Source organism: Athene cunicularia, assembly GCF_003259725.1.
Source record: "Athene cunicularia isolate RWA chromosome 4 unlocalized genomic scaffold, athCun1 chr4_part1, whole genome shotgun sequence".
Lineage (NCBI taxonomy): Eukaryota > Metazoa > Chordata > Aves > Strigiformes > Strigidae > Athene > Athene cunicularia.
The window spans coordinates 17,675,865-17,702,372 of NW_020799098.1; the positions used below are offsets into that span (position 1 = coordinate 17,675,865).

General features: G+C 35.4%; 1 protein-coding gene across 2 annotated transcripts in view; it reads left to right on the forward strand.

Annotated features, from left to right (window-relative positions):
* Positions 1-26,508, forward strand: part of SLIT2 (slit guidance ligand 2) — a 262,728-nt gene that overhangs the window by 200,640 nt on the left and 35,580 nt on the right. Inside the window, exons 14-26 of one of the 2 annotated variants that reach the window (XM_026846674.1) lie at positions 2,473-2,547; positions 6,698-6,841; positions 8,875-9,018; positions 10,176-10,342; positions 11,151-11,283; positions 13,711-13,779; positions 16,233-16,304; positions 16,528-16,599; positions 17,969-18,040; positions 20,575-20,738; positions 23,115-23,147; positions 26,067-26,191; positions 26,325-26,422. In XM_026846674.1, coding sequence (XP_026702475.1) covers positions 2,473-2,547; positions 6,698-6,841; positions 8,875-9,018; positions 10,176-10,342; positions 11,151-11,283; positions 13,711-13,779; positions 16,233-16,304; positions 16,528-16,599; positions 17,969-18,040; positions 20,575-20,738; positions 23,115-23,147; positions 26,067-26,191; positions 26,325-26,422 — 1,368 coding nt within the window. The remainder of the gene's footprint in view (positions 1-2,472; positions 2,548-6,697; positions 6,842-8,874; positions 9,019-10,175; positions 10,343-11,150; positions 11,284-13,710; positions 13,780-16,232; positions 16,305-16,527; positions 16,600-17,968; positions 18,041-20,574; positions 20,739-23,114; positions 23,148-26,066; positions 26,192-26,324; positions 26,423-26,508) is intronic. The other variant, XM_026846673.1, reaches the window with a different exon arrangement.

The following is a 26,508-nucleotide window of genomic DNA, read 5'->3' on the forward strand; positions in this document are numbered from 1 at the left end:
TAAGTGATTGACAGGTAACAACTATCATTGTCTTTACCAGTAAAGAGCACTGGGATTAAAAAATAATTATGTTAAGAGCCATAAGGGAGATATCACCACATCTCTTCATTTTCCAGTCATCTGTAATAATTTTGAGTCCTCTATGTTTGTATCACTTCTCATAACAGAATGAGAACTTCTTGCACAAATATTTAACAATTCCAGATCTAAAGCCATAGAAATTCTATGTGATCCATGTGGTCATTCCTCTGACCATAAACCCATAATTTGTAACTCTTGATGTCCCTTTATTTGTGAGTGTTCCCTCAGTGAGGACACATGATTTGTAATATCACCATTATACACTAAGTTAGTGAGAAAATACGAGTTGTGCTATGGTTTTAAACACAGTACACAAATTCAAAACACAGGGGAAATTCTTAAAATTGTTCTATAATATTGGTAGCAGAATAAGACTAGTTTAATAAAAATTAATTTTCTAAATATGACATTAGATAGGACTAATTATCAGCAAATACAAGAGTGAGGAATAGCCAGCAAGTAACTGAAGATAAATGCTATGGTGGTATCATACATTTTAAAGATGAAGGACTGCTACTGGGCACTGCTACTGCTACAAATCTCATTTTGGGATATATGTACAGGGGTGTAGTATGTAAGTTATATGAAATAATTGTTTTACTCTACATAACAGTAGTAAAATATCAGCTGGGATACTGTGTCAAGGACTACACTTTTCAAGATGGATATGAATGACTTGGAAAAAAAATTCAAGAAGAACAAGAATTATCTAGAAGATAAGACTTCCAAGGAAAATCTGAAAAGATTTAATGCCTTTGTGTGAAAGAAACTTGAGGGAAGAGTCCAAGTAAATTATTTTTAATATGTAAAAGGTTGTTGCAAAGAGGAAAGGATCAAATCACTTGCCTTTTTCAGTGGGGTTAGAAATGTTTGCAATAGAGCACAGCAAGTTTTATTAGAATCAGTAAATTTTCCACAAACAGATCATTCTAATAGATGATATAGCACATAACTTATATTTGAAACTGTCAGTATTTAGAGAATGCTTGGTACTTCAGTTGTTGATGGAGGGAAAAAAAGGCTATTGCCTTTGATGTTGAGGGAAAAAAAGGCTATTGCTAATGAAGAAGTAACTTTGTTAACTGACACTGTGCAAAAACTAATTTGATATGTTCTCGCTAAAAAAATCACATTAAGTTATTCAGCTGATTTTCAGAGATGATTTTTCAGATTTTGAAATTCACGTTCCTTATACTTCAGTGTGGTATACACATGTTCTGTGTATATGCAAAAAACTCCTTCCTCTCTTCTCTCGGTTTCTTCTGTGCTGAAACTATCGTACAGCCATACCTTCAGATTTACAGCCTTAATTTCCCTTCTGGCTATCATTGAGAATAAGCAGGAAGGAAGGATGAATGAGCAGCTTTCTTTTATTTTCTAGGGGTTTTTTAATTTTTCAATAAGGTAATTTTGAAAAGCATTCTGAGTTTAGAATTATGCTGAATTTCATTTCACAGAGATCTTGTCAGTCATCTCTTTCTCTTCCTTTTTAAGATCTCTAAATAAAAGCTGGACAGACTCCCTTCCTTAATAAGATGACTCCATTAAAGCATACAAAGAATCTAAGACTCATAATTTCCGTTTTCTTTTCAAGAGAGGAAATAGGGAATACTGGGTTAGTGCAGATATTTTTAGAAATCTACATAGTCCCCTAACTTAGCAGTTGATAAAAGTATACTATGCTGGAACAGCCTTGATAGCAGGGCAGGAAAGAGCCCTATTCAGCTAGTATTTGTTGCTCATTATATACCTTCCTGTAGTGCTACAAATCAACATTTAATCCATTCTTATGCAATACATGTGTGTTAGATGTAGTGATCTGAAGATAAACCGTGGTCAGAGAACTGGTTTTAAATTCTTGGGAAGACCTATGCAGTGTGTTTCAGTCCCTACTCGAAAGCTTTGAGCATAAAGTAATTATTTCATTCTTGTAAATAGTGTTCTGTGAGCACCTCCAGATGTCTGGCAGACCCCACCTGATATCCTTTAAAGAACAGTAAACTAATCTTCAGTGGTTTATATGTACTTCTTAAAGATTTTTATTTATAAGTTGCCATGGAATCCTTTCTTAGTTACATTTTTGTTTTTCTTCCCTTAGAAGAAAAATGAAAAACACGTTTTTACATTTCTCTGCCGTTTTAGTTGTATGATATTTCGTGATATGGTTTTGGTTCTGTATGTCTTATGTATGCCTAAATTTAACTAATAAGAATGTTCATTCAGAGGAATTATCAGAATTAGAAATGTAAGTATATATGGGGAATTGTTTTTCAGCTACCAGTTAAACACCAGTTATTCAGTTAAACAATTCTGAAAAGTTCTCTTAGTGTGGAACACTCTGTATCAATGCCTGAATCAATTTTTTTTAAAAACTGGTGTTATTTCTTCTAGGCGACTAAATAACAATGAATTTTCCGTCCTGGAAGCTACTGGAATCTTTAAGAAACTTCCTCAACTGCGTAAAATGTAAGTGCAACTTCAGTGACCTTGTCTATTCATATAGCGTGTTAGCTCCTTGCTGTGTTTCTCCACCTTTCTTAGTTCTTATCTATAAAGGATTCAGCATATTCTAATAAAAAATCAAGAATGGGTTTAAATTAATCACTGAGGTAGGTCAGAGTTGGCAGGTCTTCTCTATGGGACTAGGCATTGCCAGCAAAAACTTACAGTGTATAGCTCCGGCACCTTCACTGCAGTGTCCAGCCAGCTGGTCTGTTATGCTGCCACAGCAGGGAGCTCACAGTATAAGCTGCTCAAAAAAGGTTCCAGTAATCATTTATAACTTCCTGTACTACTGCCTAACCAGGCAATTTTGCCTCCTTCAGCACATTGAAGACATGCCTTTGATTCTGTGCTTCATTAAACTGTCATTAGATGAAGGGAATATCAAAATTAAATGACTCAGAAAAAAATGGTTTGATAGCTCATCCATGTAAGTCCACTTCACAGTTCATGTTCTAAGAGGAGTTTATAATCTTACCAGTTGCAATTGTTACTAAATCTGTGAAAAGCTTTCCTTTCACTTCTGTAAAAGATATATTTAGGAGTAGATCATTTAGTCAGACTTAGTAGCTGTGCTCAACCTTTTCAGAATTAGATCCAAACATAAGTAGTGAACAAAAATGTACATAAAAATATATAAGATTAGTTAACATTATGTACTGTTTTGTGGTTCACCAAGTTACTACCATTTGTAAAAGATCAGTCTATATTACTAGTGACCAAAATCTCAAGGGGAACAATAGTATTACTTAACTATTAACCTTATCCAGATCCTTGCTGGCAGCTGTCACAATCACAATTAGTTAAATATTTATTACAGAATTTTTTAGGTAATAGACAAAGATTTTGGGGAAAAAAAAAAAAAAAGGACATCAACTTTGCTTTTGACCTATCCACTTGAGTACACCTTGCTGCCTTGAATTGGGCTGAGATACTTTAAAAAAAAATGTAGGAATGTCTTGCACAGCACTGTTTTGGTGCTAGACAGTAGATACCCAGTTTTTTCTTATTCCTCAGGGATCTCAGATTAGCACTTTTTAGAGCTACAGAGAGCCTTTGAAATAAATAAAATACTCAATGAGGCATAATTACACATGTGCACACACACATGCACACACATCTATCAGTTCATATTTAAGAAAAATGTTAAAGGGAATATATTGTCAGTAATTACAGATTTTCAGACTATAAAGGTAGTTTAGTAAACATTTCATGTGATCTAAAGCTAGTATGCTGCTTTTTAGCTGAGGAGGTGTTCAAGATGAAAGAAAGAAAAGGAAGAATATTAATCAGTCTCAATGTAGCTGTCTGCTGGAACTCCCAAAAGCTTTGAAATATGAATAATTGAGGAAGGACAAAATTGAGAAATTGTTAATTAAAAGTTCACATTTTTAGTAATACTGCTCTGTAACTTCCTAATATATTTATCAGTTGTTAACAACATTCTTGAATTCAGAGAATAATCCAGTCACTGGTCAAGCATGACTGGAAAGCAGTGAGGCAGTGATGTTACAGAGACACAAATAGGGGTGAATTCTGTATTTTTGTGGAGCTCATATTTCTTCTGGAGGCTCAAATAGGTGCAAAGGTCTTTCTGCACAGACGACATTGAAAAATTGGAGCCTAAATGTTTCATTGATTTGATGGTTAAGCAGTAATAAAGCACTTGTATGCACTGCATCATTGATTAGCTATGCAACATTAATCCTTAAAATATCTCTGTGAAGTGGGTGAAGTAGTATCCATGTTACACCAGGAACAAGTAAGATTTTAGGAGACTAAGGGCTTGACATGGGTAAGTCAGCTGAGAGGAATAATGAGTTTCTTGCTTCCAGTCTTGTGCAACACTTTACAGAAGACAGAACAGCTCCACTGTGAAACTAAATTAAAGTGATGACTGCAGATATTGTCTGTCTAGACTTTAGTAAAGGCTTTGACACCATTTCTCCTGGAAAAACTGGCTGCTCATGGCTTAGATGGGCATACGCTTCTCTGGGTAAAAAAATGACTGGATGGGCAAGCCTAAAGAGTGTAGAGTTAAATCCAGTTGGTGGACAATCACAAGTGGTGTTCCTCAAGGCTCAGTACTGGGGACAGCTTTGTTTAATATCTTTATGAACAATCTGGACGGGGGGATCGAGTGCACCTTCAGTAATTTTGGAGACGACACCAAGTTGGGCAGCAGTGTTGATCTGCTTGAGGGTAAGGAGGCTCTACAGAGGGATCTGAAAAGGCTGGATCAATGGGTCAAGGCCAATTGTATGAGATCAACAAGTGCCACATCCTGCACTTGGGTCACAACAAGCCCATGCAACGCTACAAGCTTAGGGAGAGGCTGGAAAGCTGCCTTGTGGAAAAAGATCTGGGTTTGTTAGTCAACAGCCAGCTGGACATGAGCCGTCAGTGTGCCCAGGTGACCAAGAAGGCCATTAGAATCCTGGCTTGTATCAGAAAGTGTGGCCAGCAGGACTAGGGAAGTGATAGTCCCACTGTACTCGGCACTGATGAGGCCACACCTCAAAAACTGTATTCAGTTTTGGGACCCTCACTACAAGACATTGAGGTGCTGGAGTGTGTCCAGAGAAGGGCAATGAAGCTGGTGAAGGCTCTGGAGCACAAGCCTTATGAGGAGCAGCTGAGGGAACTGGGGGTGTTTAGCCTGGAGGAAAGGAGGCTGAGGGGAGACATTATCGCTCTTTACAACTACCTGAAAGGAGGTTGTGGTGAGGTGGGTGTCAGTCTCTTCTCCTGGGTAACAAGCACTAGGGTAAGAGGAAGTTTCACCAGGAGAGGTTTAGATTGGATATTGGGAAAAACTTCTTCACCAAAAGGGTTGTCAAACGTTGGAAAAGGCTACCCAGGAAAGTGGTTTAGTCACCATCCCTGGAGGTATTTAAAGGACATGTAGACATGGTGCTTTGGGACATGGTTTAGTTGTGTTAGGTTTGTGGTTGGACCTGGTGATCTTAAAGGTCTTTTTCAACCTTAATGTTTCTATGATTGTATCCTTCATCACAGGCAAGGTGTATGTTAAATTACAGCTAGGCTAAAGGTGAGTAGTCAGCACTCGAATTAAGCCACAACTCCTTGTTTTCTGTCTTACATAATGGCACCAGTTAATTCTGGAAGTGTATGAATTTGTTTCCTAACAAATAGTATCTTTCTTGATTTGAACAATAAAAATCCTGTTCTAGAAGTTGAATCAAATGTTTGATTTTTTTTTTTCAAAACACCATTAATTCCGCCAAATAAAAATTTTTTAGCTTCACTTAATTTTACATTGTCTCAGAGCATTTTTAAGAGCTTTTTAAAAATCACCGGTGCATTATAACAGTTTAGTGTGTAGATGTACTTCTGTAATATGTGTAGATAGTTATCTGAAACAAACAAAAGGAGGCAAGAATAATATGAAAAATCCTTAAGAAAATGTGTTGCTGAGTATGTATGCTTTTGTATATACAGTACAGATACTACCCATTTGGGGCGTAATTTCCATATTTCAACTAAACGCCATCAACACTAAATATTTTGGCAGTATTTTAGGTCTTTTTCCCACATTTTGATCTGCTTTGCATGTGAATTGCAGATAAATGAACTATCTTGCTTATAAACCCTTCTTTTTAACTAATGTCATAAATGATTAACGTTTCATGTACTGTTTACATTCACACATTTCATTTACATATGTTGCTGTTTATACTATTTTCTTATATTTGTGTCTGATGAGATGAAATAAAGAAATCGGAGTCGTTAGTTGTGCCGGTACTCATACAGTATCATTTTTTTAATTCGTCTCATAATGCTACAAGGACTGGAGGCATGAAAAAATATACAGTCACTGACAAGATTCAAAATTATGAAAACTTGTTCTTGTGTGGAGGCAGCATGGACTGGGTAATTGCCATTATTTAAAAACATCTTCCAAAGATTGCTTTAAAATTATTTCCTTCTTTATTTATAGGGCATTGAATTTTGCTTTTATTGGTTCAAAGTTGAACAATATATTACACAATAACTCAGTATCTTGGAACCTATGCAGTCTGCAACATTTAACAATTAATTTAGAGTATTTAAAAAAGAAAACGTGTTCTCCATTTCTGCTATTGTATAACAGAAACCTGAGCAATAACAAGATCACAGATATTGAAGAAGGAGCATTTGATGGAGCCTCTGGTGTGAATGAACTATTGCTCACTAGCAACCGCTTGGAAAATGTTCGACACAAAATGTTCAAAGGACTAGAAAGTCTCAAGACATTGTAAGTGTAATTATTTGGGTGCTTTGATTCTTCTTTTCTGCCAGGTGTTTTTTAAAGTAATATTATATCTGTCCTAAAAATGTTTATTTTGGAAGACTAGCTATGGATTATTCAAGCATATCTTGGGTTTTGTTCCTTTTTTACAAAAAGTTATCATACATTATATGAATTCATTATATGTTAATTATGGATATAATGTAGCTGAAATTTTTCATTGTGGTTACTTGACTACAGAAACTATGAATCCTCTAAAATGATGAAGTGGTTGAGAATGGGTAAACATCCAACTGCAGAAACAGAAATGGGAATAATCATCTGCTTCAAAGTAACATAATTTTGCACGGGAATTACACATTTTACGTAATGGAGTCTGATTCAATTCAGCTCAACCATTACTGGAAATTTTGCTAGAGGAAAAAATTATTCTGGTGGATATTGAAATGTGGGAAATTATTCCCTCCTAAGTAATTTTAATGTCATTTCAGCAGTGAAGGGAGGAGTAAAAGCACTATAGCTTGAACTCATTTCATTCTTTCCATAAAGGCTGTTTAGCTCTTTCCACTCAAAAAAAAGATGTTTTATACAACCCACAGCTTCTTGGCCTTCTTCAGAGAGCCTATCCTTCTGATCAGCAGAGCAGAGCCAAGATTAAATGGGCTTTGAGGCTTCAGGTGTCCATTGACATTAGGTTTTTTTAATAAAACAGGCCTATCATTTCTAACTTTGCATTTAAAGCTTCTAAAATTGTTAGAAGCAGCTATTCTTAGACAAGAGCATGGGGAAAAAATACTCATTTATTGATGGGCAGATTGTGGCAAAGGCTCTCAAATAAACAACCAACCACCAAAAAATTAAAAATTTATTATTAACACAATTAACTAGCTCTCCGTAAATTACAGGTTCAAATGTCTGTGAGAGGAGAACAGAACAACTTCCTAGAGTTTAAAGACAACCCAGAACGCCTAACAAAGAACTCTATAGGGTTTAACGGCAACCCAAAATGCTTTTCAAAGTGCCACTCCCTGGGGTTTAACGACAACCCAAAACGCTTTATCACTCACCTGACAAGCGAGGGCTCTCAACCTGGAGTACCTGCTCAGGGCAGCGTCCCGACCCAAGGCCCCTCGAGGATTTTCCTTCGGCAGCGTCCTGACCCAAGGGGAGAGTCCTCGACCGACCGCAGCTGCTGCTCCAGGGGACGAGCTCCCGATGGCTCCCCCAGGGGACTCCATTGATCCCCAGGCCCGATCTGACCTGTGGTCAGTAGCGGCTCCCGTTGGCCAAAGGCCCCAATTACCATGAAGCCCTGAGAACAAAGGCAGCCCCGAGCTGCCACATCTCAGCAGCCAAGAAGCTCTGCTTTCATTGGGTGGCTGCACCTGTCACACAGATAGGACAACAGCAGACTTCAAATATGAGAGATTTTAGAATAGGTGTTTCTTCCTTAGTATTCTGAAATTTTTACTAAATCTTAGAGTCATGCTGAGGAGGAGTCAGGGTAACCTGAATTTAATTTAATTGAAACGCTTGAGAATGTAGTAGAATTATTTTCTAGAATTTATCCTAAGAAAATTCAGAGTGAAGGGACCTCAGGAGGAGTTCAGCTGGTACAACCTTCTGGTCCATGTAAATACCAGCTCTGGAGGCATTAGAATTGTCAACATGAAGAGAGAGGGCTGCTGTGTATCTCTGATTTGGGGCATTTCAATCAGTTTATTTTCAATTAACAAACTCATAAATATTGATTCTGGTATTGAAACAAAAAAAACCCCAAAAGACAAATGCTTATGGGAAACACCCATTGCCTCCATGAAATGTACCTGCCCATCTTTCTGTTTTCCGGTTCGCTCCATGCACACTGCACTTGGTCCCTTCAGTGAGGTGGCGGGCAGCAGGGTGCTCACTGCACTCGTGGCTCCTCCACCGGCAGCAGTCCCTTTGGAGTCATACCTCTTGGCCCTTGGTTGGGCTACGACTTCAGCTCCAGCCCCTGCTCAGCCTAAACTAAGAAATGCTGATGCTTCCTTTCTCAGAATGCTCAGGAGCAACCGCGTGAGCTGTGTGGGAAATGACAGCTTCACGGGCCTGAGCTCAGTCCGCCTGCTCTCGCTGTATGACAACCAGATCACCACTGTGGCACCCGGCTCCTTCGATACACTGCACTCGCTCTCTACGTTGTAAGTCATGTTTGTGGTTTACCTTACCCATGTTTAAACTTCTAATGTTTTGGAGACATTTCTGGTAATGATTCACTGTATAATTTCACAGCATGAGGTAAAGTTAAGGGAAAAAAAAAAGTTCATAGAGGGATTTTTGAGAAAGTTTATTTTCTGGACTATCTTGGATGCATGAAGAGTATACCTGAAGCATGTGTTTTCATGGTGCCCTTTGATGCAGTGGTAAGACTGGTTTCCAGAAGTGCTTGAGAAGGCCGGAAGGGTGTCCTGCTTGCTGCCCTCACAGAAGCCCACTGATCTGAGCCAGGGTAGAAAGCTACATTTTGACTAGGCATTGCACAGTCACAGCTGGTCAAATCGCCATGGTGTCTGTCTTTCTGCACTGTGCTGTCCAATTATTATCGTAGATTTCCTCAGCCTACTGAGGATCTTAATTCATACATGTTTTATAATAAAACTTCAGTCTCATCTTCTATAAGAAGCAGCTTTTTTTTTTTTTTTTAATTTAAATATGAAGTAATTTAAGGGAAAGAAAAACAATGACGGAAGATGCCACTCAGTTTATTGAACAAACACTTTTTGTAGGTAGCATCATTCAGGAAAGTACTTAATCCCGTTTTACATAAAAAGTGACACTTTGCACCAAGTGACTAATTTGAGCATATTAAGGATGACATGTTTATAAATAATGGAATTGTCAATAGGTCTGTGCTGAACTATGGAGATGCCAAAAGTACTGAGACTTCTAGAAGTAAATTCATTTTTATATCTAGCATGTAATCAACTTAGCTGTCACTTCAGATAGGAAACTTATTCTCTGGAGCAAATAAAAGATGGAAATCTTGAGATGACAAATTAATGGAATAGCTGTTGTCAAGTTAAAGCTAATAATGCAAAGTAATCAGCCTTCATTTCTATATGAAATTATTGCATTATCAGTACAGCATGGCTTTACAAGTCAGGTCTTTGACAGTTTCAAATTATTTCTAAATGAGTTATATCAAGATTAACCACACAGAGCCTAAATTACAGCTTTCACCTATGGTTTGTACATAGTATTGTTTGAAGAACAGTATTTAAGCTTAGCTTTTTTAAAATAGAAATACTTAGGATGAAAAAATGGTGTCATCTGATTTAAACTTTCCTGTGGTTCTCAGAAACCTTTTGGCAAATCCCTTCAACTGCAACTGCCATCTGGCGTGGCTTGGAGACTGGCTAAGGAAGAAACGTATTGTGACGGGGAACCCTCGGTGCCAGAAACCCTACTTCCTCAAAGAGATTCCCATCCAGGATGTAGCAATTCAGGATTTCACATGCGATGATGGTAAGAAAATTAATATTTTAACTTTTTATGGTTTCAGCTTTCATATGTACATCTCATGATTCCCATAGATCCCAAAATGTTATGCTTAAATAACTTCATCTGTGTTTCATGCTGTTTCTACATCGGTTTATAAATCTTCCACCCATTTTTGGCTGATAAGCAGACACATGGCTATTGTATATATGCTGTCAAAATTTTTCTTGCCTGTGTTCAGTACTGTAAGTCATAATTTAGAGATAACATATAAATTAAATAAATTGATCAAATGTTGCAGTTCAGATGAGATCATTTTCAACTGCTGATGCTTGCATCAAGTGCTTTCAGGATACTTGATCAGATAGCATTCCATTTTGCTTAGTTTGTGACTTCCACAACACTTTAAAAAAGTGGCTGCTATCTTACATCTCCCACACATGCTTCCATTAACTTGCATTATTAGTTTGTCAATTTTCAAGGCCATAACTTTTCTTTAAAAAGACTGTTTATTTTTAATAATTTGCTAATTTTGAAAATCAACATATATTTTCCTTTATTACTTTTAATTTTAAGTTTTGTTCTTTCTTTAATGATTTTTTTTCCATATAATAGCATTTTTACCTAGTAAAACAAAATTGTACTAAATGAAGCATCACTTGAAATGTAAATTCTTGGACCAATGGTTTACAGAGGAGACGATGTTTTCCTTACCTAGAGATATCATCATGTAGAAATAACATGTTTGCTTATAAGAATTTCAGGTGGGATATTATTGCTAATACTGAAGTGATATTTGTATAGCAAGCTTTGCATGTTTGTTTTTATTAACCAGGAAATGATGACAATAGCTGCTCTCCACTGTCCCGCTGTCCAGCAGAATGTACTTGTCTAGACACAGTAGTTCGCTGCAGCAACAAAGGCCTAAAAGCTTTGCCTAAAGGCATCCCAAAAGATGTAACTGAACTGTAAGTGGCACACTTTTTTCCCTTTTATGAAAATCACTATCAGATTTATATGGTCAGGTTCAAGAACGAGCAGAGAAGAAAATGAAGAATTGGATTCAGTATATCAGTTGAAATTTATTGTTATACCTTTTTATAGTTATAAAGACTTGCACAGTATCTTGAGAAATTTTAGATTAAGTTTGAATTAGCAATGCTTTGTAAGTCCCAAAACACTCTAAGAATGTTACTTGAAAAGCTTTAAAAATATATGTATATAAAATTGTAACCACTCTGAGAATTTATATCCCCAACACTGAACCAAGTGAACATGGATATCATGTTACAATGAGTTAAATTACGGGTAACAGTGAATCTGATTAACCTATGGTCACTGTTTAGGAAGGAATTAATGTAGTGCTTTTTCAGAAGACATAGCTGTGTATCTTACGTCACTAAAACAGTTTTATTTTTACCATTTGGTATTATATAGAAGATTCTGAAATGTCCACCACTAGCTTGGTGCTTAATAGCATACAAAAAGCTTTAGTCATTAATGAAGGGAAATTATTAAGAACTCAAATGAGCACACAGCTATATAAACCTATAACTTATTTCATTAGGTTTTGGTGGTGTTTTTTTTCTTGAATAGAAGATGACTTAATTAAATATAGTTGGCCTAATAAATACAATTTGACAATGTAAGGGCATCAATGCAATGTAAAATTAAGCAGCTAAAGAGAGGTATTTTTGGAATTGCAAGTGGAACCCTGAGTGTGACTGAAAACTCATTTGTGTACAATTTTGTATGCTTTAATTAGCATCTAAGCATGCAATTTAGCATATTTTTCAAAAGGATAATGGACATGGTTCCTGTTAGCAGTTGCATACTGATTGATTCTTCTTGTTCATTAGCATGCATAACCCTTCCAAGATGTACTCTTCATGTGTTTTATAAAATATCTTAATAGTTGCTTCATTTGAACAGGGAAGAAATTTTATCAGCCAAGTGGATACTTGTAGTACTTCAGTTCAGCTGCAGCTAAAACAATATGTCTTAATTTATCTGTCAATAGAATAATTTTCTCAGAATACTTAGTTCTTCAAAAAGTTTAAATATTGTTGGTTTCTTTTTTAATAATTAAGTATATGAACCCACACTCCATTCAGCACCATTTATGTAATGTCATTAACACAGTGTAAGCATATACCTTGTTGAGATACATATTTTGGATTTGTCTAGCATCCCTAAAATAGGCATGATCCAAGGGAGGGGAAAAAGGAAAAAAAAAAAAAAGGAAAAAGCAAGCTTTTTGATTTAGTCAAGACAAAAGTTGCCAAAGATCAAAATTAATCTGTCAGAGGCTACTCTTAATTCAAGTGTGTTCCAAGTATTTGGATGGCTAAAATTTCTTTGTATAGGGATAATGAGGGTGTAGTTTTCACTTGGGTTCCAGGAAACAAAAGTAATACCACCATAAAGCAGCATCAGCAAATCATTTGCCCCAGTTGAGAAACTAAAGACCTTTAATCTTCCTGCTGCTGTCTTCTGCATTTCAGAGAATCATATAAATATCATCTCTAAACTACTTGCGCTGGTTACATGAAGAGCCCCTCCACTTGCACTTTGTAATGACTGGCTGCACACTGGAAGCTTTTTAGGCAAAGCTTGTTACCTTCATTTGCCTGTAACTCAGATGCTGATACAGTTTGATGGCTCTGTACCTGTTAACTCTGAGGATGAACAAGTCTGTTATTGAGAATTATGAGCATCGAAGAAGAGCAAGTAATATAATACAGGAGCTGTAAACCTACAAAGAGGGGGAAAAAAAAAATCTAACTTTTCTAGTGAAGGGTAATTGACTACTGTCTTTAAGCCCTAACATGCTCCATAGGAACAGGCTTGTAGTATGTCATGCCTGATACATCATGAAATATACAGGGAGAAATTAGGGAAGGTGACCTGAACTGCAGGCATGACAAAGGAATTTGCTGCTAGAGCTGGGACTAACCCTTGCTGTTTCTACTGTAAAGGACTACCTCTGCAGTGTCAGGGTCTGTTTCAGTTTACGATAACTCAAAATCCACACTTAATGTGACTTGCAGAAGTCAGATTTACTTTTCACCTGTAGGTATGTGTGAGATGGAGATGTTAGAGACCTTATTTTGCAGAGTCTTCACGAAATAATAGAAAGTAATTTTAAGAGTTGGTTATTATTACTGTTATGTCATAATATTAATAATATTTCATACAATAACATTTGGATTTTAGGCTACAGGTCCTCCGTTGTGTCTCTAAAACCCAAAATGTGTAAGCAAGGTTTCTTATAAAACAGAAATAGTATGTATTCATTTGTTATTACTTTACTGTTGGATTCTAAGATCAGTGGATGAAGATGCTACTGTTTTAATAAAAAACGTAATGCTCTATGGTTTATTTTTCTATTTTAGTTATTTGGATGGAAATCAGTTTACACTTGTTCCAAAAGAGCTTTCCAACTACAAGCATTTAACACTCATGTAAGTAGTTTTAGAGCAACATTCTCTACTGGAATTAAAAAAACAAACAAACAAACAAACAAACAAAAGCAAATACTATTATACCTGGTTTTAGTTATAAGAAAAAAAAAAACATAAAATGTATCTTTTAGCAAATATCCAACCACATTTTATGCAGAGGTTATTTTATTCTACTTATCACATCCTACATATAATCTACTCAGTCACATTTTATAAACAGGGTATTTCATTCCAGTGATTACATCACAAAGTAAATAATCAGAAATTATAGTTAACCTGAAGAGACATGTAAAATCTTACAAAGTTAGGATAATTAGAGTAAGTTGTTAGAGTAATACAGAATTTTCTTACGCAGCCCCATAAAGGCACTAGAATTATTTCATTTGAAAAAGAAACATTCTGTGATATGCTTCACTCCGTGGTATGCTTCACATAGGAACAGCACATAGAGCTGTTGTAACACTTGAATGTAACCCCTTTATTTCTCCCACAATATATAGTTTAATGACTCAAGAAGAGAGCTTTTCTAGAATGCCTTACTCCCAACTCTATTGCTGACTCACTCTGTGATTTGAGGCAAATCATTAGCTGCTCTAAAATTTATTACCTCTACTTCATGAACTATTTGAATATGGTTTTGTACCTTGTAAGAGTACAGCGAGAGAAATAGAAAGACTGTTGATGTAAATGGTTGTAATTCCATGGCCTTTCTTAGGACTATAAAAATTTATACCAGCTGATGTCGAACTGTGTAATACTCTGAAAGCAGTTTGTGGTTTCCTCATAATCAGAATAAAAAGTGGAGGGATGTAACAAAATCCCTTAAATTTCTTCTTGACTGGGTTTAGAGCTTTGCTGCAAAAATTTAAAATGGTTTGGCATTTAGAAACAAGAACTTGATTTCCTTTATTTACCTTATGCTAGACAAAAGTGGTCATGGTCACAAATTTAGAAAAAACATGTTTCCAACACTTTTTATATTTTGCAAACAATATCAGGAAAAAAAACCCTTGCAATATTCTCAAATGTATACAGCATAGCACCTATAGCAAATCTTTGTGGCTTGTTTGGGGAAGTTATACAAGATCTAACTCACAGCACACAATAAATACAAACTTTGGAACCTCAGTACAAGAAGCAAACATATAGGTTGGACTGTGCGCAGTAAAGGCATCAGGAGAGACTGGATGTATATCTAGAGATTAGGTTAATTAGAGTCATAGTGACCAGGCTTCCATCACAAAGATTTGGTACTCATGGTCTGTTTTTGTCAAACACAGACAGAAGTCACATAACTTTACCTTCTAGTCAGAAAATACATACAATCTAGCAGACAAATGTTATAGAATAAATTATCAGTGAACAGTAAATAAAATGCAAGTAAGATGAGTATTAACTGTCTCTATTTATTAGACCTGTGGGTCATGATATTGTAGTCTCTTCTGAATGTATCCTCATACTGCTGTTAGGAAGTTGAGAATGTTCCCAACTGCGTGTGAGAAACCAAAACACTATGCATAGTTCTTTTGTGGCCAAACAAGGAATTACGTATTAGTCTCCTGAGTTCCAGATTAACAAGGAAAATTGTTTACTTCAAACTTTTTCTTTCTTTTTTGAATAGATTGCTCTGTTATATTTGCCTAATATGTTTATTATGAGTCAGTTGTCTTACATGCTTTCATAAAATTTCAAGTGGAGAAAAACATATATTGCGTAACTATTCAACAGTACTCTTAAAATATCAAAGTCTCCTCAGAAAGAAATGCTGTATTTCTCCACAAAATACAGTAAACTATAACAAAATAGTCAACATGAAATAAAAATTAGAGCACAATGTGAGCATAAAGAACAAGCAATATTCACATTTCATACAGCTTCTTCAAAGCTTCTTTGAAGCTACTATCTTTGAAGCTACCAGCATACCACTCCAGCTTCCATCATACTCATACTTAAAATTTTATTCATTAGAATATTGAACAACAAGAGAGATGTTAAGGCTTTCTCTATAAATCTTAGATAGTGTTCTTTAAAATAATAGCACTGTGCTTTGATGTCTTCAGCATATAAGTGTTAAGTAGAGTATTAGATGATATTTACTCAGGTGTCATTAGGGACATAACTAGAATGATTTCCACTTTAAAACATCACTTTCATTTCTATACTTGGGTTCACGTGGGATTGCATTATTAACTCAGTAGCATGATGGACATTGCTGTTGTATAAGAATGCATTGCGCTGCTTTTTTATCTGTGTTGAAATGAAAATGCTTTTCATTGATCAAGCTAAACACTTGCTAGGCTTGTATATGGCATGTGAAAATAAAAATACGCGCTGCTTTAAATATTGATACCAATGATGGTACTACTTCTACTAATAAAAATAATGTGTCTGTCAGTGTTTCAGGACTGGGGCAGTCATTTTAAGGTCTGAATTTCTGAATTTATTTTTTATAGAGATTTAAGTAACAACAGAATCAGCACTCTTTCTAATCAGAGCTTCAGCAACATGACTCAGCTGCTCACCTTGTAAGTTTAAACATGTAACAGTGTCTCTTTCAAAGCATTACAGTGTTGTTTTTTTCCTTGGAAAGAAAGGGCATTTAGTTGATATTAAAGCTTGCTTGTTATGGAGGCTGTAAAATAACTTGTTTCCTAACTAGCAATGTGTGCAAAAGCTGGTTTTGGTCATGCTCTGCATTGTTTAGTGAACGGCTCATACATATGATGACAAGTTTTTATATATTTTCAGAATTCTTAGTTACAACCGCCTGAGATGTATCCCTGCACGGACTTTCGATGGGTTGAAATCACTTCGGTTGTTGTAAGTATCATTTTTTTAACACTGCTATTTTCCAGAATTTTTATTTATGTGCAGCAGATAGCAAATCTATAGAGAGTAACTAGATTTTAAAACCTACCAAGTATTTGAGAAGTGATAATTACGTGGCCTTAAAAATCTGTGTGGCTTCATTCTGGGGAATTATACTCTCTGCACAAGAAGTTATGTAACTCTGGACAAGTTTCTATATGCAGACATAAGCTTTTTACTTTTGTGCTTTTTAATCATGGCTGCATTTCTTTTTTTGTGTTTTTTCCTTGTTATAAGCATTGAAGTCTAACAAAAATGCCATATACATAAGTTTATATGAGGGGGGTTGCAGTTAAATTTTGAGTATTTTTATTCCAACAATAAACTTCTTTCTTTCTTTCTTGTTTCATCTAATACGGGAGTATTTCCAAAACCGTTACATCATGGCTAATATTGAAATATCAATAAAATTACCTTTTTGTTCCAAGAAAACTTTCCATTTTAATACTAGGAAAAACATGTTTGAAAGGGCACAAAAAGGGACAAAGGAAAATAAAGAACAGTCAGTCTAGTTTACAGCTTCAGTTTCTCATTAAGAAAAAAACCTGCAAAAATTCTTTCTCAGAAGTCCCCAGCAGAACATGTAATTTTTGCATCCATTTGTGTAGTTCATAACCATGTAACAGCTTAGCTGGATTAAATCTCAAGCATGGCATTATTTAAGTGTGCTCAAAAAACTTCAGTTATTTTATATAAATATGGATAATTTCAAGAACCATGATTCTATATGTGTTATATACACATATAACTGAAGGAATTTATAGAAAAGGAAAGATATTTTTCTTCAGATTTGCTACAGAATAGATAACACTAGTCTGATATTGATGCTTAATAAGGTCTTTAGTTCTTTACTATCAAATTAGGGCAACATCCCTAATACTTATATTAACAGAGAGTCAATGCCTGTATTTTCCATGAATCTATGAAAGATTAAAAGAAAGTATGAACATAATTAATTGGAATTTCAGAGAATTGCTGAAAAAGTCAGAAATAATAACTCTTCTGCTATCCCTAAATCCAATCAGTACTTTGCAGAAGTATGCTTACTTTTACCAACCTTTATTCTTTCAATTGTAAGAGTCATATTATTATAATTTCTTATGAAAATTCAGAGTAAAAAAATCGAATTGTGAGTAGGCCTTCTGTTAGAGCATAAAAAACCCCAACCCACAGCAGCTGGAAACACTGAGGAACTGAAAGGAAAAAAAAAAAAAAAAAAGTGAAAAGCTGAAAGCTGTTTACAGAGGATGAAATTTGCAATGTTAACCTGCTGACTTTTATGCACATATATATTTATTATTCTGTTTATTTTCTTTTTAAGGTCTTTACATGGCAATGATATTTCTGTTGTTCCTGAAGGAGCTTTTAATGATCTTTCAGCATTGTCACACCTGTGAGTATTCAGATGATAACTGTATTTTTTATGTGACATTTAGCAAATTTCATATGTTTGAACAAAGACAAAATAAAAGGCCTGCTCTGGAACAAGCTCATGCATCAGCACAGGCTGGAGACTGGCCAGTTTGCTAGCATCTCATCAGAAAAATCCTGGGCCTCCTGGTGAGCAGCAAATTGAACCTGTCTGCCATGTGCCCTTATGGCAATGAAGGCTAAAGATGCTCTGAGCTGAATTAGAAAGTGAACAGACAGGTGACTGAGGTGAATGGTTCTTCCCTTCTGCTTGGTGCTTCTGAGGCCACATCTGGAATATGTGTTCGGTTTCTCCAGTACAAAGCAGGTATGTATGAACCAGAGCAAATCCAGGATAATGGCAAGATCCTGAGGGTATCATATGAGCTGTGAGGAGAGGCTGAAGGAACTGTCCTGATTTAGCCTGGAGGAAGAGATGCCAAGGAGGGACCTAATATTCTTTAAGCCTCTAAGGATATTACAACAGTGATGGAGACAGATTTTTGTCCAAGGTGCACAGTGAAGAATAAGAGTTAATAATAGTCACAAGCTGCTACAAGGGAAGTTTGATGGAACATAAGGGAAAATTCTTCACTGTGAGGGTGGATCAGCTTTGGAAAAGTTTGCCCAAAGCAGCAGAAGAATCTCCACCCCTGGAGATTTTCAGAGCTCAGCTGGACACAGCCCTGAGCAACCCTGCTATGACTTTCGAGTGATCCGTGCTTTGTGCAGGAGGTGAGACCAGATGACCTTCAGAGTTCCTTAAATTAGTCTATAATTCTGTATCAGTGTCTGATAAGTTGACATTAAATACATGGCATCTGATTTCAGAACATCATTTGAGGCAATACTTTTCCTGTTTGTCATTTTCAGTAGGAACCTAGATTAGAACAAGTAACCTATCTGTAAACCTTGTTGTGTTTATGGACAGTTATTAAATCTTTGCTTGCACTGGAGGAGTAAATTGACTAGTTCCTTTAGATATATCTGGTTTTTATGTTTCTGACCAGCTGCAGTTATTAAAAACTTAATTATGTGTTTCTAGTTCAGTATTGGACATTTAATTTTCCATTTCTCAGAAATTTGATGACACTGATTAATCTTTAATTCATTGATAATTCGTTCAAACACTACTATTAAACTGTCTTATCTGCATGAAATAATCAGTAAAATTTGCATAGATTTGGTTGTTGTTGCTGTTATTTTGTTTTTTCTTAATGTCTACCAGTTACCCTTGCTAACATTCTGCTTTTAGCAGAGCAGTTTTGTTATCTCGGTTCAGCCTAACATTCACTTTTGCAAATAGGGAGTGGACAAATTCTAGGTGTTTCTCCTTGCATGGGAAGTTCACTATCACTAAGTCTGTTTTTTTGTTATTGCTCTGACTTAAGCTTGACTGAACAAGTATATTTCTTTTCTTATGTTCAGATGGAAGTATGTAACAATTATTAAGAGAGGGCTTCCTGCCCAGTGTGGCAGAAGAGTGTTTCAACAGCGGTAGTTTCTACCACCTTTGTTTGTCAAAGATTTTCTTGTATCTCTAGAAGACCCACTGATCCACAGTTGTGGAACACTCTGAAAAAGGGTACTGAAACATCTGGAGAACAAGGATGTTCTAATACTTCCATGTGACAGTATTTGCATATGTCAAGATCATCTGTTGAAAGTTCTATGATTACTGTATTTTTTAAAAGGAATATGAGTACATATTTATAGAATAGTACAATGCTTCTATCCTCCAAATTAACTACACAGCATATCATTGTTTTCAGAGTTTTAAAAGTATAGTTTCTAACAGAGAAAATAGACACTTAAAAAGCCTTTACAAAAACTAATTCTGAAGTTCTCTAGCTAAATTATTTTTTAACTAAAAAAAAAAAAAACCAACTGATTTAAAGAAATGGATTCGCTTTTGTAACAAGGCAATTCTTATGTAACTACCACAAAGCTAGGATAATGTAGTTTTATTTACTTACACAGCAGACACCACTTACAGAATCCTGCATATAGCTGTGAGTTCAGTGGGAGAATACCAAAGAGGAAATAATTAAATCAAATTTGGAAGCTTAGAAACAGATGGTTTTTACCAGCCTGGGAGCAATAAACTGAAAAGGAAAAATATCAGGGTGGAACTCTCTGGGGTTGCCTTGGCTCCTTCGGAAGAAATACTTTATTCTTGCTAACTTAATTTGCCAGTATCAGTTTCATTCTGCTGATGCAGCTGATCTTGGCATTTACATACCAATGGCGAAACACAGCTAGTTAGTATTAGCTCTCCAAAGTTCACACATAATGCAGCTAAGAATAGCTAGGTTTCTGGACCAAGTTTACTGCTAAAACTATCACTTCTTAATTTAGAACCCAAATCCAGACACTTTATGCCCTAACAGTCAATTTTGTGGAACGAGGGCAGGTTTGTGGTTAGAAGGGGTTTTTTGCCAACCTGTTTTCTGGCTTCTCTTTTTAAAAGCAGCCATTTAAAACTTTACTCCATTTTTGTTTGTCTGTTTTCCATAGGGCTATTGGAGCAAATCCTCTTTATTGTGATTGTAACATGCAGTGGCTGTCTGACTGGGTAAAATCAGAATACAAAGAACCTGGTATTGCACGTTGTGCTGGTCCTGGAGAAATGGCAGATAAACTTCTTCTCACAACTCCTTCCAAAAAATTTACTTGCCAAGGTACTGTTGTTTGTTTTTTTCCCTTTGAAGTGTCAATTTTGATTTTTTACAAATAGTTGAGCTGTTGAAATAAGAGTTCTGTGCTCTAAGTACATTATTATAATGTCTTCACTCAGACTTGTCATCATTCCTCCTCATACTTAGGGATGTAGCCATTGGTTCCATTCAGCAACTGTATTTATTTTAATGCCTATTTCTTTTCAAATAGATGGAGAAAAAAAAAAAGTCGTTGGACTTGCAGTACAGTGTTCCTCAGTACATGGATGTACATAGATACTTTGTACTGTCTCAGTCATGAACTACAGTTTAAACATCTACACTTCCCATAGCCATAGAATGTCCTTTTCCTGCAGACTAACAGTAAAAACTGTAAATACGTCCATAATCCTTGCAGCCTGCAATTAATTGCATCAATGTATCCATAATGTTTCCTCTGATATTTCAGAAGAAAGCAGAAAAAAGCCACCGCCCCCCAAAAAAAAACAACAACAACAAAAAAAAAAAAACAAAAAAACCCCAAAGCAAAACAAAACAAAACAAACAAACAAACAAAAAGAAAAAAAAAAAAAAACCCAAAACATAAATAAAAAGATGTGATTACCTCTGTAGAGGTCTCATTCTGAATTGTTGATATAAGGGGAAGTTTCTTAGAGTTTGGACCAAGAGTATTTATTTCCATGTTGGTACCAATATTGCTGGCATTTATACCACAACTTATATTATTATCTGTTCATTTCTAGGTTCTCTTCCTGAACCTTTTTTTGTTACAAAAGTACATTTTTTACTCATATGGAGAAAGAACTTGGTTTGTTTTACTGTTTAACCTTCCTCTATTCCATCCATTTCTCCCTTCTTAAATATTTTGAAAACAAAAACTTCTGCTGTAGCTTAATTTTCCATGGTCCTGATTTAGAAACATTGAAATCCCAACTGGGGAAAAAAAAAAAACAAACAACAAAACCAAACCAAACAAAAACAACCAACCAAATTTATGTATGCTTATACTTGTAAGCCATTACTAAGTTTATAGTTATTTCTGAGGCATCAGATAAATATGATCCTAAGTCTTGTAGAAGTAACTTATTCTCACAGTCTAGGTAATCTTCAAACTCTTTTGACTTACTCATCTGTTAACGTATCTTCAAAGTGAGTTTAATCCCTTTGTAATTTCTTCCTTTAAAAAGCAATGGGACATTGGTGGAGTTTGTCTCATCCAAAGTTGTTCTTTACTGCATCTTCATCCTATTTAGTCTTCTCTCCTTAAGTTTTCTGTCAAAAAGCTTTTTTGCAGACAAAAACCACGGAACCTATTTTGTTGCTTGTGGTGTCAGTGAATTGTCTCTCTTTCCAAATCCATCTTGCAACTTTTCAACAGTCTGTCTCTGAGGTCATGCCAGTATTCATTGCATATGACACTCATCTGCTGCAAAGTCTCTTAGTCTGATTTTAGATAGGACATTCGCTCGCCAATCTGACAGTTTTCTCTACAAGCATCCACTGAACATTACTGCAGATATACTCTTACTGCACACTGTTTTGGGGATATAAAGGATAAAATATTATTTATATTTGCATGGACGTGAAGGACCTGGTTACTTTCCAGCTCTCAGTTTTTAAAACTGTATCACCCCTGCCTACAATCATTGTAATGTTTCTGTCAGACAATCCAGAAAGTATATCTTACTCCCTCTTGCCCATCAGAAAATATCCTTTATATTATTATGCAGGGTAAGAACTGTATTTGTTTCACTTCCAAGAGTGGAGATCTGGTATTATGGATACCTTTGAGAGAAAATAATTTTCCTGCCACAGTCCTATGAAGATGCTCATAATTACAGATTGCAAATCAGCAGCTTTTCAATGACATGATGGCCCTGTAAGACATTATGTGTCTGTAACTCAAAGATAAGTAATTTTATCTTTTGCTTAAAAATGAACTGCTGAATAGAAATTAGGAAGATGCTTTATTCCCATTAGATCAAAATTTTAGGCTATGAGTGAAAGGACTGGTTTTGGAATACCTGTTGATGGTCTGCTATTATGTGTATATTTACAGGAAAATAGTAGTGTGTAATTCCCTCTTATCAGTATCTCTGAATTCAATTGAAAGTGAAATGGGTGCTTGAATTTTACCTACATATTGAATAATTCCCAGTGAAAATTAGCATTTCAAAATGAAATCCTATCTCAGTTGTAAAGCTCCATGAGATCACTGTACTTTACTCTAATTTTATTAATTCTTTTGCTCCAGGAATCATCCCTTAGTATTTTCTTCTTTCAGTTGTTTTTCTAAGTTTATGGGTGTTTCTTTTTTTCATATGGCCTCTAACAGATTCTCAATCTTTTACCCCTTTACCATCCATGCCCTGCTTCTAGAGATTCCAGGGCCTTGTGGTTTTCTGATACCAGGTAAGGTTATATGTAGATCTGGAATGGGCGATCTGATTAAGAACGGACCTTCTGACCTTCCTATTGTGTACCTCAAGCAGTCTTCTTTCCTAAGACATGCATGTTTACTGTTTGTTTTCCCCTTTGATGAATTTACAGCTGACTCTTCATGATATATCATTTAACATATTGTATAAGCATTGTATTTAAAAGCCCGGGTTTCAGGTCTGAAAATTATCCAACTGAAATGATTGGTTACACTGCATTGTACTAAAATCAGTCACTTCAGCAGCAGCTTTAGTATAAGACAATCAGTGTAGATACTAATTTTGAGGCCAGATGCAAGAGAGGAGTTATAAAATGTCAGAGCTCAAAGGTTTTATTGCAGCAGGTTTCTCTAGAAGTTGATTTTGAGAGGGTTTGGTGATATTTTTCTTCAAAAATGTTAGATAGCTACACACATGTGTCTATGTCAATAAAATACTGTTAGTTTTTCAGTTTACAAAAGAATACTTCTTATTTTTTCTTCTATTTTAAGGATTTTTTTTTCAATTAGGGCTTATTCAAGAAAATATATGTCTACAATATGAAAAACTAAACAATAGGTTGTGAACCCAATTCTTTCTCACATACAAGTCTTAACACATGCAAGTAGAAGAGGAAAGGAATTGGTATAGTGCAAATGAAAATAGGTTCCAGAATTGCCTTTTCATTAGACTTCAGTAAAAATTTCTGAAATGTTTCCATTTTTTGAACTTACAACTGAAGAATGATAAATCAGAATGTTAATTCTTACTGGATACTACATATATAATAGTTTGAAATAAACTCTTACAGCACAAATCAGATACAGTGTTGTTTGCTATCTCGTTGAGCCTTAGGTTCTCATTTTCTGGCTCTGTTTTGGAAGTGAAATTTAGATTGCTAATCCATTTGGGAGAATAACCTTACTTACTGAATGTTTTTTACTTCTTGCCAAATAATTAGCATTTTATTGCATGAGAAATAAAAAAGAGGATATGATGTTCAGAATAAACAGTTGAGTCAAGGAGGCATAGACTTCCAGGCTACAGCACAGTGTTACAATTGTTAAAGTATGTGCCTCTTGCACCGTATTTTTTTCACAGAACCTCTTAATGTACTCTAGCAATAATCAGCAGTATCCTAGAGTACACAGGCAGGACTTTCTAGATGTTAATTCTATGGTGTTTGTTTCAACTCTTCTACCTCTGCTGTTTGCTGGTCTAACAGAAACTTTAAACAGGTAAAGATTTCTCTTTCAAAATAAGATAATGAAGACAAGAATAGTCAATGATCCATACAGACTGTGGCTTTAGCAATAAACATCACAGATTACTATGTCCATCCCTTTGATTTGCTTGCAATCTGTGACAGAAGGATACCAGCAACTGCAGATTTAAAAAAAAAATAAAATTTTTAATTTCAACCTCTCCTTGTCCAGCAGCCCCTACTGCATCCCTATAATCACATGGCTTCCTTCCATGACAGCTCCTTTACAATCACTAATCAGAGATTAATTTTGTAAAGAAAAATAAGAAATTTAAGAAATCTGTTTTAAAAAACCCCAAACCCCATATTTCAGTAAGAGTGCCCTGTTAGCTTGGAAAATTTAACAGTCTTGCTCATTTTGAGTAAAACTTGTTATGGAGCAATCAGGCAGTTCCACCAGTGGCTCACAGGAGTCTGTGTTTTGTGTCTGGTTAGAAAAAATCACTTGTTATTCCTTAAAATGTACAAATCACCTGTAGATAAATGATTTTTTTTTTTTTTTTTCCCCATGGGTGAAATCTGAAATCAAGTTGGCAGTAATGTCATCAGGCAGTAGAGCTGGAGATAGTGGAGAATGTATGCTCATTCTCTTAATAGGCATTTGGCCAAGTCACCCATTTTCTCTACAGTAATCAAACCTTTCTCTATCACAAAATGTATGAAAATTAATCATTTTTTATACACAAGTGATTTCTATTTTTTAACAAATAACCCGTGATTTCTTTAGTATTTTGACAACAAAATTTAAAAATTGGAGACTCCTAACTTGAAAATTCACCAAAAAAGGCTGTATTAAAATGTATTAAAACGACAAGGGGAAAAAAAATCTACAAAATATTTACATAATAAGGTTAAGATTTATGTAGCCAAAGCTCTGTCTGACTCTGAAACTTAAGATTTTGTCAATATTCATTTCTGAATACTGCCATTGTAATCATTAATATAAGAAACTATACTGCAAGTATGGATTGCAGTGGATTTGCACATAGATTCAAGGTACAGTTTGCATTATTTGTGGGCTCAGCTAATGCCATAATGTGCAGAACTGTGGCTGACTCCATAAGGAAGCAAGGCACAATATAGAGCTTTTTACAGTGAGATAGCTTGGACAATGCAATTTACATTACAGTTCACAGATTTTTAACCAATTTACAGGTAATTTTACAGGTTCATTTTGCCATCTCTGTGATCCTGCAGATAAAAAATAAATTAGAACAGAAATACATAAAAAAATAGCTTTCTCAGTAACATTGTCAGGGGAAGGATTGCAGACTGTGATAGCCCTTTTCCTCACAGGCAGTTTTTACCCCCTTTAAAGAGACAAAAGCTGAAATTGTATTCTTCATTTTGTTAATACAAAGGGAAGGTAATTGTCATGGATCAAAACAGGGATACGGATATGGGAATCACTTTAGGGTCAGCTTCTTTTTTAAAAAAAAAAAAAGTTATAAGTAAACCAAAAAAACAACACCAGATTTATTTGGTCTTGTCAAAAGTTTTAAGGACAGTCCAGGATTCCGTTCATACAGAAACACAACAAAGTCTGAAGTACAAATTTCATTTTAAAATTTAAAGCAACGTGGCAGATATATCCTGTCAAACAGAAATTAATAGTTGGTTGTTTATGACTCTCCAATTTGTATTTTTAAGGGCCTGTGGATGTTAATATTCTTGCTAAATGTAATCCCTGTTTATCAAATCCATGTAAAAATGATGGAACTTGCAACAATGATCCTGTTGACTTCTACAGATGTACTTGCCCATATGGTTTCAAGGTAGGTACTGAATGAAGAGGAAAAAGCTTACTGAAATGTAAGCTTCTCCTTAACCACCTTCAGGTTCTGTTTGGCTCCCTTCCATTAGTGTCTGTACTTTGTTCTTAAATTATAATTGTTGTTCCCTGCATAGGGTCAAGACTGTGATATTCCCATTCATGCTTGCATTAGTAACCCGTGCCACCATGGTGGAACTTGTCATTTGAAAGAAGAAGAAAAGGATGGTTTCTGGTAGGTTGTTTTTATTTGTAATAACAAAATGGAAAACTACTGAGTTTTAAATGCTGAAATAATTTCAGTGTTAATCATTGGGTTCT